Here is a 14,699-nt window from a genome sequence, read left to right on the forward strand (position 1 = left end):
GACTTTTTAATGACTTCACAGTAAGTTGATATCTTCTCCTCCAGGGTACCTGATGGAGAGGAAGAAGGTTGGCTCATCCAGATGGACCAAGCTCAACTTTGATGTTTATGAGTCCACCACTTATGAGGCTAAGAAGATGATTGAAGGTGTACTTTACGAGATGAGAGTGTTTTCTGTCAACGGCATCGGCATCTCTCAGCCCAGTGCAAACTCAAAGCCCTTCATGCCCATTGGTGCGTTGCCATTTATCATTAGTAGAATGGTTAATTAACAGAGGCTTTTCACACAATGCTCATTTTGAGGCAGCTTAACCTACCTCCCATCCCATTTACACTGAGTATTAACGTATTAATTAGCTCCTGTCTCTCTCAGCCCCCACCAGTGAGCCCACTCATCTCCTGGTGGATGATGTGACAGACACTACCTGTGCACTCAAGTGGCGTCCTCCAGAGAAGATCGGAGCAGGCGGCATCGACGGCTACATCATTGAGTACTGCATCGAAGGAAGTAAATACATGCAAAATGTTTGGCACTTTATACTAAGGCACTAGAGAGAGTTTATAAGCTGTAACTAATGTAAAAGTTAAAGGTCGGGTGTGTGGGATTTAGGGGGATATATTGGCAGATATTGAATATAATATTCTTAACTATGTTTTCATTAGTGTATCATCACCTGTAAGTACAAATCTCTGTATTTTCATTACCTTTAGAATGAACCGTTTATATCTATATACAGAGTGGGTCCTCTTTAATGGAGTCCACCATGTTTCTACAGTAGCCCAGAACGGACAAACCAAACACTGGCTCTAGAGAGGGCTATTTGCATTTTTGCGTCAGCCACATGCCTGGCACACAAGAAAAGTGTCAGTCGCAATGTTGCAACCTCACCACTAGATGCCACTAAATCCTATACACTAGACCTTCAAAATAAAATGATCATTAATAGATCTGCATTATTAGCAACAACCTTTGGGTTTCCAGGTTCGGAAAAAGCAAAATTATTGTTGTTCATCCTCACTCAACATAGCTTACTTTGTCTTTTTACAGTAGCTAGCCAACAAGACAAAATCAGTTATGCTAAAGGAGGATACACCAGCCAAAGAAGTTATAAAAACCTGGCAACCCAAAGTCAATTCTTACAAATGACTTTTACATTTGCTAACCCCTGCTAAGACTGCTAAGAAACTGTAACTTGGCACCGCAGTCTGTCAAGGATCTGTGTGTTTAAAACATTTGCTGGGTGGTGTCTCCTTATTGCCTTTCCAAAACTAAAAACTAAAAGCAAAAGTGAACAGAAACAACCAACCATTGCTTTCATATCATTAACTAACTACATTTGTTTGTGGGGCTACAGGTTAAGCTAAAAAAGCCCCATCCATGATTACATATCTGGAGCTTTTCTTTCTATGTAGTCGTCATATTCATATTTAAGACCCCTTTTACATTGTTCCTTTTTTCAAACAAGCAGGCTGGATTTAAAAAGTCAGCCGTTGACAATATTTTGAACCAACTCATAGAGCTAGGTTTGCCAACCTCCTGAAATGGAAACAAGGAACGGCGGTTGGGGCTCTATGACTATATATATCTCCTGCATGTTGTTTTATGTCATAAATTCTTCCATGGTTAATAGAGAAAACACAGTGTCAGACACTTCAGTTGGTACACATTCTCACTCGTGGATCCCAGCTATTGGAAATCATTCTCCTTCTGTATTTCTGTAATCCCGTCTCTTTTTTTGCAACCACACCCATGGGTTGCCATTTTTGAAATCTTGCACTGCTATTAGGTGTATTGTGGCAACGCTCTGTTTGTTTAGTGTAACATAACATGACAGTCTAAGAGATGACAGATGAGGAGGTTTTCCTTTCATCTGATATAAATCAACCTGTCTTAATAGTTTCACCCCTAAAATTTCTTTTCCATAGATATGCACTGAAGTGATTCACAAAAATTCTGAACAAAGCGCATCCCGTATCAGTTCAAAATGGAACACGTCTTTTAGTTTCCAATTATGAGATGCGTCTTTATTTTACAGGATGGTAGTATAGATGCCTCCTGCTGCTGCTGCCATCATTAGTCATTAGTCATACTTCTACTGTTATTATACACATATGACTATTGTCACACATGTATGCTGCCAGATATTAATACATACTTTCAACATATTGTACCACAGTAGCCAGAACTATAACTATAATATTATTACTTTCAATAATGTTGTTGTAAGCTACTGTTATTACCTGCATCTCTCTCTCTGTCTCTCTCTCTCTGTCTCTCTCTCTCTGTCTCTCTCTCTCTCTCTCTCTCTGTCTCATTGTGTCATGCGGATTACTGTTAATTTATTATGCTGATCTGTTCTGTACGACATCTATTGCACGTCTGTCCGTCCTGGAAGAGGGATCCCTCCTCAGTTGCTCTTCCTGAGGTTTCTACCGTTTTTTTTCCCCGTTAAAGGGTTTTTTTGGGGAGTTTTTCCTTATCCGCTGCGAGGGTCATAAGGACAGAGGGATGTCGTATGCTGTAAAGCCCTGTGAGGCAAATTGTGATTTGTGATATTGGGCTTTATAAATAAAATTGATTGATTGATTGATATAAAGCGCTTTGGAAGACTAGGAAGGCGCTATGCAAATGCAAGTCAGTTTAGCTAACATTAGCTGAATTAGCTGGCTAGCTACAGCTGAAAAAGTCTACTTTTGTCTACTTCCATCTGAAAGCAAGGACCCACTATTTAAAAATATTCTTTGAATTTTGAGAGGTAGATCTGCTACTGTTTGAAGTGTAAACAGCATAATGTGCTATGCAAGAATGAAAAGCTCATCAGGTGTAGCTACATAACTGAGAGGGGCGGGGCTTAGCAAACTGTTATTTAGTCACATCTGATTCCTAATTAGTTTCTCAGCATTATCCTGAATCTTTGGATAGTTTTTAATTTCCGATCTGTTCCTTGATTACTCCTTCTCTTCTTCCTCAGGTGATCAGTGGGTGCAAGCTAATGAGGAACTAGTGGGAAAGAACCAGTACAGGGTGAAGGGTCTCCCAGTGGGGGAGAAGATGCTGTTCAGAGTGATGGCTGTCAACATTGCTGGCCGCAGTCCTCCCGCCGTTCTCGCCCAGGCCGTCACAATCAGAGAGATCATGGGTCAGAGAAATTTGTCACATGTCAGTTTTTGCAGAAATTCTTATGAGAAGTCTTAAAATAGTTCTTGTATGAAGACATTGTAAAATATCTAATATTTCCACCTCTGTTAAAGCACTAACAGAAACCCCGCAGTTCCTACATGCTGTGTGTTCAGCCAGTGTTCAAGAATAATACTGCTTAGCGGGGAAAAAAACAACAGCATTTAATTACCAAGCTTACCATTGGGTCTAAGCTGTTATGATATTACTGTGAACCACATGGATTATTTCTTAACCACATACCGCATCTAAGAGGGAATAATTCCACCGTGTATTTTCATATCTCAATAATACACATACAAAAGCTGTACATGCTGTACATTTTACATATGAACAGTCCCCCACACCACCCACTCAAGTTATCTTTTCCTTCTCCATATCTCATATGTCGACCATCCAGAGAATCCAAAGATCCGCCTGCCTCGCCAACTGAGAACCAAACTCATCAAGATGGTGGGCGAGAAGGTGAACTTGGTCATCCCCTTCCAGGTTAGTCCAAATCCAGCCAAGCTGGCTTTTCTCAATTTAGTTTGGAGTATAAACACTCAGGGGCGAATGCTGTAAACATTTGGGGTTCAGTCCAAATCAGGGAGGTCTGGGATCATGCTCCCCCGAGGAGATTTTTACCCCATTTCCAGCAGCCATGTGCACTTTTTTTCAAGCCACTTGAGATGATAGACTGCCCAAAAATCTGTTCATCATTTGAGAAAAAAACATGATGATTGCCAAGGAAAAATCATTCTGTAGAGCCTACGTCCTATTTTATATCTAATTGTTCTCCAACTGTTGTCATCACTCAGAAGCCACAACAGAACAAATGTTGATGAGTAATTTTTAATCCTGCCACCTAAAAACAGGTAGGCAGTAGGATAAACATCATCGGCATATATTTGCTGAGTGACTGAAGTTGAAGGTATTTTAAAAACCTAAAACATTTGGAGCTTTTGAGAAAACATTCAGGGCTTGAGCCCAAGAAACCATCCCTTGCTCCGCCTCCGTATATACTACATTTACAAAAGCAGAACTAAACCAGTTCTGCCAAGAGTGAACAATATGAGGTGCTTAAAGACTAAGTTGCTTCCACATTGACCTTTCACAAAATGGCGATTTCAGACTCTCAAGCATTTAAAACTAACTCTTAAGTTTAGTTTATTTGAAGAGTGGGGAGAAAGGCAGTAGAGTTTGGACAGAAATCTAAAAAGCCACTCCATGATCCACTCAAAATGGGTCATTGCAGCTGGGTTTCGAGTGAACCCTGGAGTGGTTTATTTGAAGTAAGAACTCAACTGAACCTAAAAGACATGTAAGAGATATCACGTTTAAAACAGCAGATAGCCTTTTTAATACATGGATGTCCACATGTATATAATGCACTTTTTGCTGTGTGTTTTAAGTAGGTAAAGTAACCCAATAAATGCCTAAGATTCCTCTGTGGCTGCAACCTGATGGGGCATTTTTCCTTCTGAAAAGCAAATCAGATGTGTAAACTTTGCAGTAACAGAGAGAGCATGAGCTCAAAGGGCACAGGGAGCATTACAGCATTTGACAGCAACCTGCAAATGATAGCGCTGGTAAAACGAAGCTAACCGTAAGTAGCAAAGGGGAAGCCATTGTTATAAATAAAAACAGAAAAGAAAAAGAGAGCCATGGCTTTGCTTGCCTTTGAAGGAGCAGATGAAAAGCCTCTTCTGAGACAGAGGACGTGGCTACATGATGTTCTCCTGGGAGAAAAGAGCACCCACAGCTCTGTCATCTTATCTAAGAGCCGGACGGAGTCTGTTCCAACGGCTGTTTTCACACTAAAGAAATATGTGGTGTAACTAAAGCTGAGACATGTTTACCTAGAATAGGATGCCCTGGAATATTTCACGGCCAAAACGTGCAAGAAATGACTTAAGAAGGGACATGTGTTCTGAAAAGTGTTCTCTGAGATCGACTCACATGCTGCCTTGATAATCACAAGCCAGCTGACGGTTACAAATTTATTGCACCAAGTTCCTCTGCTTTTTCCCAGACTCTTTTTTCCACAAAATATTTCTTACAGCCCTTTTTTTTTAATTCACTTTTCTAACTGTAGGGTAAGCCTCGTCCTGTGGTGAACTGGTTCAAAGATGGCGCTCTCCTGGAGGACACAACAGTGGGAACTCGCACCAGCGAAGTGGATACCATCCTCTTCATCCGCTCGGCAGAGAGAACCCACTCTGGAAAGTACACTCTGTCTGTTCAGATTGAGAACATGTCGGACAGCGCTGACATATACATCCAGGTTGTAGGTCAGTCCCGTCATGGCGCAAACACCTCTCAGCTTTACCTAGACAGCTCAGACTCCTGTTGCGTGTTCTCTCATTAAGATTAGAACACCGTGCGCGGTTCATACTTCACAAGGTACACACTTAATAACCTGTTTGGAAGGGGATGACGGCTTGAGCCCAAATCTGTGACATGTCAAGAGATTTTTTTTTTTTTTCAAAATTGATGATAATTCCTAATTTCATACTCCTCGGGATCTGTGACTCAAAGTAGCAAATCATCAAAGCGCTGATTCCTCTCTCTCCTATAATCCTGGCTCCTGCACTGCCACTGTGGCCGCCAGCTCATTCCTCATATTACGGCTCGTCTCCCTGGGTCAGGGTACCGGGTGGATTATTTGGTGGAGCTCCGCTGGGATTATTTGCGTGTAGACCGGGATTAGGTTTGGATTTTGAGGGCTACTCTGTCACTTCCTCTGCTGAGAAGGTTGAGCTAATGAGTGGCTGCAGCTCCTCTGATCAGCACCCCACTCTCAGCTGATCTGTCACTGCTCTGTTTCAGCAGGAGACAGTACAGGAAGGATTAACGGGCAGGAACAGAAGTGCTGCTCACTATTTGTACTGTACTCCACGGAGGAAAGCACGCAGAGCAAGATTAATGGCAAATACATTACTATGTTGTACAGTATTTCTGTACTGCGCTGTGTATAGTGCGGGGCCACACAGAAAGATCGATGATAAACACACTGCATTCTTTTGCTCTGTAATCCAGGCAGGCAAAGCATCCTATTTCTCAGTTTGTCACTTCTATGCCAACACAGTTTTTTCTAGTAATGTATGCATTACCACCTTTCCTTGAACCTTTGTCTTTTGCTCTGCTAATCTGTCAGTCTTTGCCAAATCTCCACCGCTGCGAATGTTGATTTCTTTCTCTCTGTGGGACTCTCCTGCTCCAGTTTATCAATCTACCGCTCTCGCTACCTCTAAACACTTGCCTACACGTCTACTCAGGCAGGAAAGATAGTTAGTTATCTCAACCAGCTATATAATAAAATTCTCCAACTCTATCTCTGTCTGCTCTCATAAACCCACCAGAAAAGCCTGGTCCCCCTATTGCTGTGCATGTCACAGACGTCTGGGGTTTCAATGCTGCGCTCGAGTGGAAGCCTCCCAAAGACGACGGCAACTGTGAGATTATCGGCTACACTATTCAGAAGGCTGACAAGAAGACTAAGGTATGCATGGTGGGAGAGAAGCGTATAGGAGTTTACACAGAGGGATATACAGTAACTCACTGGCAGACATATTGGAACTCTTAAGCATCAATGGCTGTATCAGTAACTGTGTCAGGAAATTAATTTTAGGTCTAGATTAGCTTGATTAACACTAACCAATTTACAAAGTTGTTCAATGTAGCCTAATCCTTAACTCTTTGTAGAATTAACATTGTTATATACAAGATAACGTTACTGTGAGTCAAACAAACAGCTTCACCTTTGGCTTTAGTAAGAAGAGAAGAGAAGAGAACAACGATGGCCCAGGTGACTGATAGGCCAACAGGAAGGTTATATTGTACACTAGGTTATATGTACAAGTGTTTTTGCTTTTTTTTTTGTTGCTTACCTAAATTAGCATGAAGCTATATGCAAACAATATCAACGGGTTTGATCAAGTTAAAGCTGCAGTCTGTAATTGAGCAAATCACTGTGATGCAACAGTCACTGCCAGGTAGAAAATCATTTTGTATTGCAGAGATATGAAATGAATATGAAATGAAATTTTGTTAGCATCTTTGATAAACCAAATATACTCGCACAGAAGCTCAGCAACATATTGCTGTGGATGGGGGCCACAGCAAAATGTATTTTAGCCACTGAAAAAATTAGTATTATTAGTAATTAGTATATTTTCACTGCTTTACCTTGCACACTAACCAATCAAGACAGCGGCAGGCCAGCAACTCCCGTGTTCTGCGAAGTAAATTTACTGTTTTTGTCAATGGAGTCTGGTGGCTTTGAGACTAGCTTCAGTTCCCCACAGAAAGTGGGGGCAGTTCGTCAGCAAAGTAAAGGGGTGACTATATTATAAAGTACACTTAAACTGATTTATTTTTCCAGGTGGCTAAAAACGTACCAGCTGAGTTTCTCAGTGCTGTTCCATTTTGTGTACATGATGCTGGGATTTTCGACCCAGAAGTTACTGTAACCAAACATTGTGATTCAGTCTATAGCAAAGATGTGCAGCAATTTCTGGGTTAGTGTTGGTTTTTCACCTGATTGCTAGTGAGTTAAGACCAGTGGTGGAAGAAGTCCTCAGACATTTTACTTAACTTAAAGTACCAATACCACAGTGTAAAATACCCTGCAATCAAAATCTTACTTAAAGGAAATAGCCACTTTAGAATGAAAATACAGACAGTACTTACTGACCCTTGTGCCGACAAGAAGTCCAATGTAGTTTTTTAATCCACAATACTCGTTAGGGGTATCGTGGGAATACAACTAGCCGGAATAACAGCTACACTTGAAGTGCATGGAACCCACATTTTTAAAATGTAATAACACTCTGCTAATGCATTTCAACAACATCAGAACAGCTCGTCCATCGTAATCCAAGTGCCCTGAAGCCGCGGCATGCAAAATTGACTTGAAAAGACGTAATTTACTCCACTTTTATAGCACCATTTCTCACCATGGTCAGTTAGCCTGCCCTGCAGGAGTGCTGTGTTGCCATGTAAACACAGCACTCCTGCCCTGCGCAAGACTATTTTCATTCTAAAGTGGCCATTTCCTTTAGGTAAAAATACAGAAATATTAGCACCAAAATATACTTAAAGTACAAACATTAAAAGTAATCATGTAGAATGGCCCATTTCATAATGTTATATTACATCACTGGATAACGATTATTGATGTATTGATGTGTACTTCACTTTAATAGTGATAAAGGTGAAACATTTTTAAATTACTAACTTTTCTGCATTCTGGAGGTGTGCGATCCCCATTTTATTGATTCATTTAAGGACTCTTTTTGAACAACGCACCCAGAGGTTTGAGCGCAGTGGTCTTTCCCAAAATTGTTAAATTACTTTATATACTGTACCTATTGCATCATAATATATGTGTTCATTATATTTTGTATTAATCATTTGAATCTGCAAGGTAACTAATGTCCCCAAATAAATTTAGTGGAGTAAAATATACAATATTTCCCTCCATAATGTAGTGGAGTGAAGGTTTAAAGTAGCAGAAAATGAAAATACTCGAGTAAATTACAAGTACATTAAAACTGTACATAAGTACTTAATTTACCTCCACCACTAATAAAGACAGGATTGACAGGTGTATATTTTTGTGTTTCATTGCACAGATTGGTTTGGTGTAAACCTGACTTGTTAAATGGAAAGTTCAGATGTTTTGAAGTGCAGTTGTATGAGGTACCTATCTATAGAGTGTATATGACATACAGTAGTCAGTCGGGATGCCCCCAGTTTGGAGAAGCAGACTGGAGTACGACATGGAAGCTAAGCATAACGTACATTGCTTAGCTCCCATGTTGGTCTCCAGCCTGCTTATCCAAGCTATAGGCATGCCAACTGACATCTCCTGTGAGTAATACACTGACTATGGATAAGAACCCATAGAACCCCACTTCAAAAAATCTGAATTATCCCTTTAACAGCAGCTACCTACAGTATAAGCGTCCAGTGGAACTTCATGATGGCTAAGACATGGCATCTAGGAGATTTGTCACCTACCTGTAAAGCCTCAGTAGACTCTCATGGTCATTATGTGGTATGAATCGACAGGAAGGCAGAACAGAAGAACATGGATGCCGCCAGGAGATTCTTCAGCTTATATAGATCTCTACCTCGGCTATAAGCCTCTTTGAACCTCTGCTTCTCCCCTCTCTGTCTCTCTCACATCAGGAATGGTTCACGGTGTATGAGCACAACCGCAGGCCCAGCTGCACTGTGTCTGACCTGGTCATGGGGAACGAGTATTCCTTTAGAGTGTTCAGCGAAAACATCTGTGGCCTCAGCGACGAGGCTGGCGTCAGCAAGAACACCGCCATCATTACCAAAACCGGTAATGTAATCCCTGCAGAGCGCCACACTCCGTAACGTGATATAACCTTTACTGAACTAGGAAGCAACACTGAGTTTAAAACCTCTTTTACAAGTGAGAGACTGGGTCAGATAGCAGCATCCAACACAGGACAATAACATCAAATCGCAACATGACAGCACTGATGCCAAAGAACATCTAATGCATGCTGAGCTGTAGGCTTTACTGTATCAAGTTAAATTATAAAGTGCGCATTATGGCATATACTGGGCACAATACAGAAGAGCAGGAGGTATTGTCATTAGGATTACACTTGAAAATGTTACTTAAAATTCCAGCTGCAATATGATTTTCAGCTATAGAACACAGTAACAACATTAGAACTACTTGTGATTAATTACGTTAACATAATTCAGAGGAAAATTAATTCACACTGATTATGTTAAACAGAAATATTCTTTGACAGAGTGTTAAATAACATTTGAATACTGGCCGTGGATTATGAAAGCAACTAGGCTGGGAAATTAACACCTGCCACCAGCCAAATGCTGCTACTGTTGTTGTGTTGTTGCCTTTGCTTACTCTACCAGAACATTTGGCAGCCAACCAGCCAATCTCGTCTGTGTTCCAAACACTAGTCTGGCCTATAAAATTGTGAGGATAGTTGATTATAGTAGCCACCTGACATCATGATGAAACAAAAGTCAGTTTCCTGTCTCGATAATTCAAATGGTAATCTGCAAATTGAAACAATTTGCCAGTGTGACAGCATGTGGTATGGACATGAGAGGCAAAACAATCCCACAGCAGCTGAAAGACACAACAGTTGGTCACTAATAAAGCATTTCAGTCAATGTTTTACACAATCCTTCAACAGATTTGGCTCTAAAAGTGTGACACGAACTGGCCAAAGTGTTTGGTTTGGGTTAAACTGTGACAAGATAATCAAAACACATTGTACATCTTTTCTCCAGTGCACCATGATTTATTCAGTTAACATTTTTAGCAATTTAGCCTTTGTCTGTGTGCTGCCTGAGGCTATATTAAGTGTCATTCTGTATTGTCGATTAATCAGTGATGTGACAGGTAATTATCAATTATAGCAAGTAAACAAAGATACAATAGTAGTATTGTTTTCTTAATCAAGACAATTTACCATCGTTTTCAGAAGATAGATACATTAGATTACCACCTCAGCTGCCAGAAAAAAATGATAGCATTGTATGTTTATGCAAACAACAGATATGTTACATTAGCACATTATTATGTAGAGCATACATTAAAACTATAAACTGTATGAAATAATGTACGCCACTATCGTGACATCACCCATTGGTTTGTGAAATCCTGTTTTGAAGCCTCAATTTTGGCATTTTGACTGTTGCCATCTTGGTTTTTTGGAACAAGCTGTGACCATATTTGGATGAGAGGGTGGAGCTGTAGAGGAGCAAGGGGTGGATCTGACTCACAGACTGCAGTGACACCTTGCAGACAACCCGTCACTCCACAAACCCCACCCTTAAATATAAAAATGCATAAAAAACTGCATATTCATTTTTAGTACCAGGGAACAAATGATGTATTCCTCCAACCTCACATACCTCATATAAGGAAACCAGATACAGCCATGATGCAATCTTAATGAAGGCAACTGAAAATGTCGGTAGCATGTTGAAGTTGAGTTTCAGTTATAATGAAGCTAAACTTACACTGCACCTTGCTTTGTGTGTATTTTCAAAGCAAGAAATAAATTTAGACTCTCTTCCCCTGTCCAGGTTTGGCATTTAAACCCCCACCTTACAGAGAGAAGGATGTGAACCATTCCCCCAAGTTCACAGCGCCCCTGGTGGACAGAAGTGTGATTGCAGGTTACAGCGCAGCCATCAGCTGTGCAGTCCGTGGCAACCCCAAGGTATTTACAGCTTTACAGTAAACAAGTGTGTAGCAGTTAATCTATGTATATATATATATGTGTGTGTGTGTATTTAATTTATTAATTAGCTTGAAGATTATCTTAGCTGAGTTTAGCAGCAGAACCAAATCTCTATCGCTCCTCTTCCCGTCCCTTCACGTCCAGTTCACTCTCATTGGTGTTTCTGCAACAAACTCAAGCTACCTCTAATAATTTCTACTGAAATATTTCAAGGATTTAACTTACCTCCTTTAGCAGACTGTCAGGGAACTGGTATCCCAAGCTCAGTTCAGTAGGGATCTCTTCAGTGCGACTCAGTAGATCCACGTCATTGATCTTCCACAATCTTTGCAATCGACACCGAGATCACCCGGCCCGGGCCACTGACTCCGCCAACCAACCATTTGCAGTTTCTGTTATTGGCAAAGTGATGCCAGGTTTTCAGGCAATCCCAAATATCCTCCAACCCTCCACTTTGGGTTGCTATCCTTACTGAGGGTGCTGCCAGTTTTCAGCCTACACAGCCGCTTTAAGGGTTTCTAGGGCAGAAAATGCTTCAGCCATGGTTAAAACCTACTCCTCTGTCATCATTAACCCTAACCATAACCTCTATAGCATAATTTCTGACTCCCATCTCTCGTACCTCTAGCTAGCCCCTTTTCTGCTGCATGAACAGTCTATACTCCAGACACCTTCCTCTCCTTCCCATCTGCTTTTGGAATCAATGCTTCTGCTGTTTACATCTACATCCCAAGCTTGCTCTGGCTTTTAAGACCTGTGTAATGGTCAGTTGTCTCTCTATATATGCAAAATCAATATTTCCTATGTGCAATAATGTGAATTCAACCATTCGGTCTCTCTGCTCATACTCTGCTTTTTTACTGTGTGCTTATTTATTGTACCTTGCCTGTTGTTTGTACAATGCATTTTGTTTTTGCATTATCCCCTTTGCTGCTGTAACACTGCAAATTCCCCCACTGTGGGACTAATAAAGAATTATCTTATTTTATATCCTCTAGAAGGCTTTTGGGGGTCTGCAGAGCACAGAGACAGCGGTAGATCCTTCCCGTAGCCTTTCCCATCCTGCCCCGCCATTCCCACCCACCAGTCACTACTCATGTTTTATATTCAATAAACAATTTGTTCGCATCTCAGGAGATGGCGTGCTCCTTGCTTGTAAATCATTGGTTACGCCTTGAGATTTATTGATCAGTAAGTGTAGTTTTGATGCAGATTTCCATGCAGAAAAAAGAAATACATAAAACATCAACCTGGAAAATAAAAAATATCAATCTGGAGCATTTCTGTATTTTTGTAACTATAATGGAAGCAATGGGTAAAATAAGAGTAAAATAATGATTAAATAATATAGGCATGTTTTGTTCATTTAAATTATAAACCCATGGAATAAACTGTAGGCAATGTCCCTACTGTATCCGGCAAATAGCAAACTATACATTACAGCGTAGCATTGCCACCCATCCAGTATACACGTTACCTGCCTTGGCCCCTGATAGCTTTGCTGTAAGGGTACGCTACAGATTTCATGCTTTGTATTTTCAGAGGGAGCGTACAGGTTTTGAGTGTCAAACAGCAAGTTTAGAACAGTCAGAGAGGATTTTGATGCCTTTGCAGCAGGAGTGTATTTTTATGTCTGAAGCTAGAACAAGAGGTGGAGCAGAAAGATCTTTGAACACACTCCCTTTTTTTTTTTTTTTTTTTTTTTTTTTTTTTATCCCTCCGAATCGGCAAAGATTTGTCAAGCCGAAATGTTGACCTAATTTCACCTCTCCCTCTCTTCCCTCCTCCCTCTGCTCTCACTCTGTTCATACACTCCCTCCTCCTCCTCCTCTCCTCTCTTCTCCTCCATCCCGCCAAATGTGCCTCCTCTTCCAACACATTGTGCTTCAGCCAAAGATCGTTTGGATGAAGAACAATATGATTATCGGTGAAGACCCCAAGTTTCTGATGCAGAACAACCAAGGCGTGTTGACTCTGAACATCCGCAAGCCGAGCATGTTTGATGGGGGGAAATACTCCTGCAGGGCCATCAATGATCTCGGGCAAGACGAGGTGGAGTGCAAGCTGGAGGTTCGAGGTATGCTGAACTTCAATTCCCATAATACCACAGTTTCAAAGTAGTGAGTGAGTATAGCCTGGGTCAGGGCAAGTCTGTCTCTGACGGTCTTCAATAAAGCTCAGCATGACAAATCTCCATCTCCTCAACCCTTTGAGTGATCTCTTCTGGTGAAACTGCAGTTGGAATCCTAGCCGCTCGCGCTAAAAATAAATCACCTTATTGTATTTGTCAGTGTAGTTTCAAAGCCACAGATGACTCTGAGTGCTGTAGTTTCTTTAAACGGGATGATCTACTGGCCTCTCATGCTGATTTAAATTTCTCTTTTTCTCCCCAGTTGTACAAGATAAAGGACAGGAGGCGAAGAAATGAGCGACGGCACGAAACAGCAGAGGATACAGTCGAACAGGAATAGTAATGGATTATGTATAACGGGATAGTCATGAATAAATATGATTAGGATAGATCACTGGTGAGGCTCCAAAGCCAATCCCCCTGCTCCCCCCCTCCTTCCTCTTCCTATACGCTTGCCTCTCACCGCTGCTATGACGAATGCCACATCAGTAATATGCCGTAAATTCTAACAGCAAGCTGCCACCTTTTCACATCCTGACTGAGAGAAGCCACCGAGTAGCGTAGTAGCACTGCCCCGCTGTGACCACGCACAGATGGATCCTTCTTATCTGTGAAGTGGACCTGTCACTGAACACACTTATAAAACAGCCTTTCATCCATTACGGCTCCCTGTGTTGTCTGTTTTGTGTGCAGGACGTTTTTATAGGTTGGGGATGAATTTATGATTGTGATGCAGCTGTGGCTCTGAAACCTCTGCAGTGTGACCGAGCGGCTGCACACCTTCTCACTGTGGTGCTGGGTGTGTGTTGTGTGAGCAGGGGCCCGTTGGCCCTGTGACACTTGAATGGAAGGATCGCTATTCAGCCAGGCATCATGGAGCCGCCAGGATTAAATGGGTTCTTATACACAGATATTGACCTGCTGCGTCCTTCATGCCCACACACACACACACCACCCACACACAGAGGGCACTCATGTCGACTCCCAGACACACTCTCCCCGTCTTCACCCATTCCCACGTACTCACATACTACATTCCATTCCTCATGGCATGACCTATAGTGATAGGCCTTCACAGATACATGGCTTACACTCATGCACATGCAAACACAAACACACACCCCCGAATCAGGGTCTCATTA

The 14,699-nt window shown here is 41.5% G+C and overlaps 1 protein-coding gene across 4 annotated transcripts in view; it reads left to right on the top strand.

The window, feature by feature from the left end:
* mybpc2a (myosin binding protein Ca) overlaps positions 1-14,216 on the top strand; it is a 77,822-nt gene extending 63,606 nt beyond the window's left edge. For all 4 annotated transcript variants that reach the window (XM_078161461.1, XM_078161464.1, XM_078161462.1 and 1 more), the window contains 10 exons: positions 45-233; positions 373-507; positions 2,972-3,139; positions 3,578-3,666; positions 5,255-5,450; positions 6,522-6,661; positions 9,355-9,514; positions 11,269-11,405; positions 13,317-13,503; positions 13,820-14,216. In XM_078161461.1, coding sequence (XP_078017587.1) covers positions 45-233; positions 373-507; positions 2,972-3,139; positions 3,578-3,666; positions 5,255-5,450; positions 6,522-6,661; positions 9,355-9,514; positions 11,269-11,405; positions 13,317-13,503; positions 13,820-13,854 — 1,436 coding nt within the window. In that variant the 3' untranslated portion in view covers positions 13,855-14,216. The remainder of the gene's footprint in view (positions 1-44; positions 234-372; positions 508-2,971; positions 3,140-3,577; positions 3,667-5,254; positions 5,451-6,521; positions 6,662-9,354; positions 9,515-11,268; positions 11,406-13,316; positions 13,504-13,819) is intronic.
* The last annotated feature ends 483 nt before the right edge of the window (positions 14,217-14,699 follow it).

This window comes from Epinephelus lanceolatus, chromosome 18, assembly GCF_041903045.1.
Source record: "Epinephelus lanceolatus isolate andai-2023 chromosome 18, ASM4190304v1, whole genome shotgun sequence".
NCBI classification, from domain to species: Eukaryota; Metazoa; Chordata; class Actinopteri; order Perciformes; family Serranidae; genus Epinephelus; species Epinephelus lanceolatus.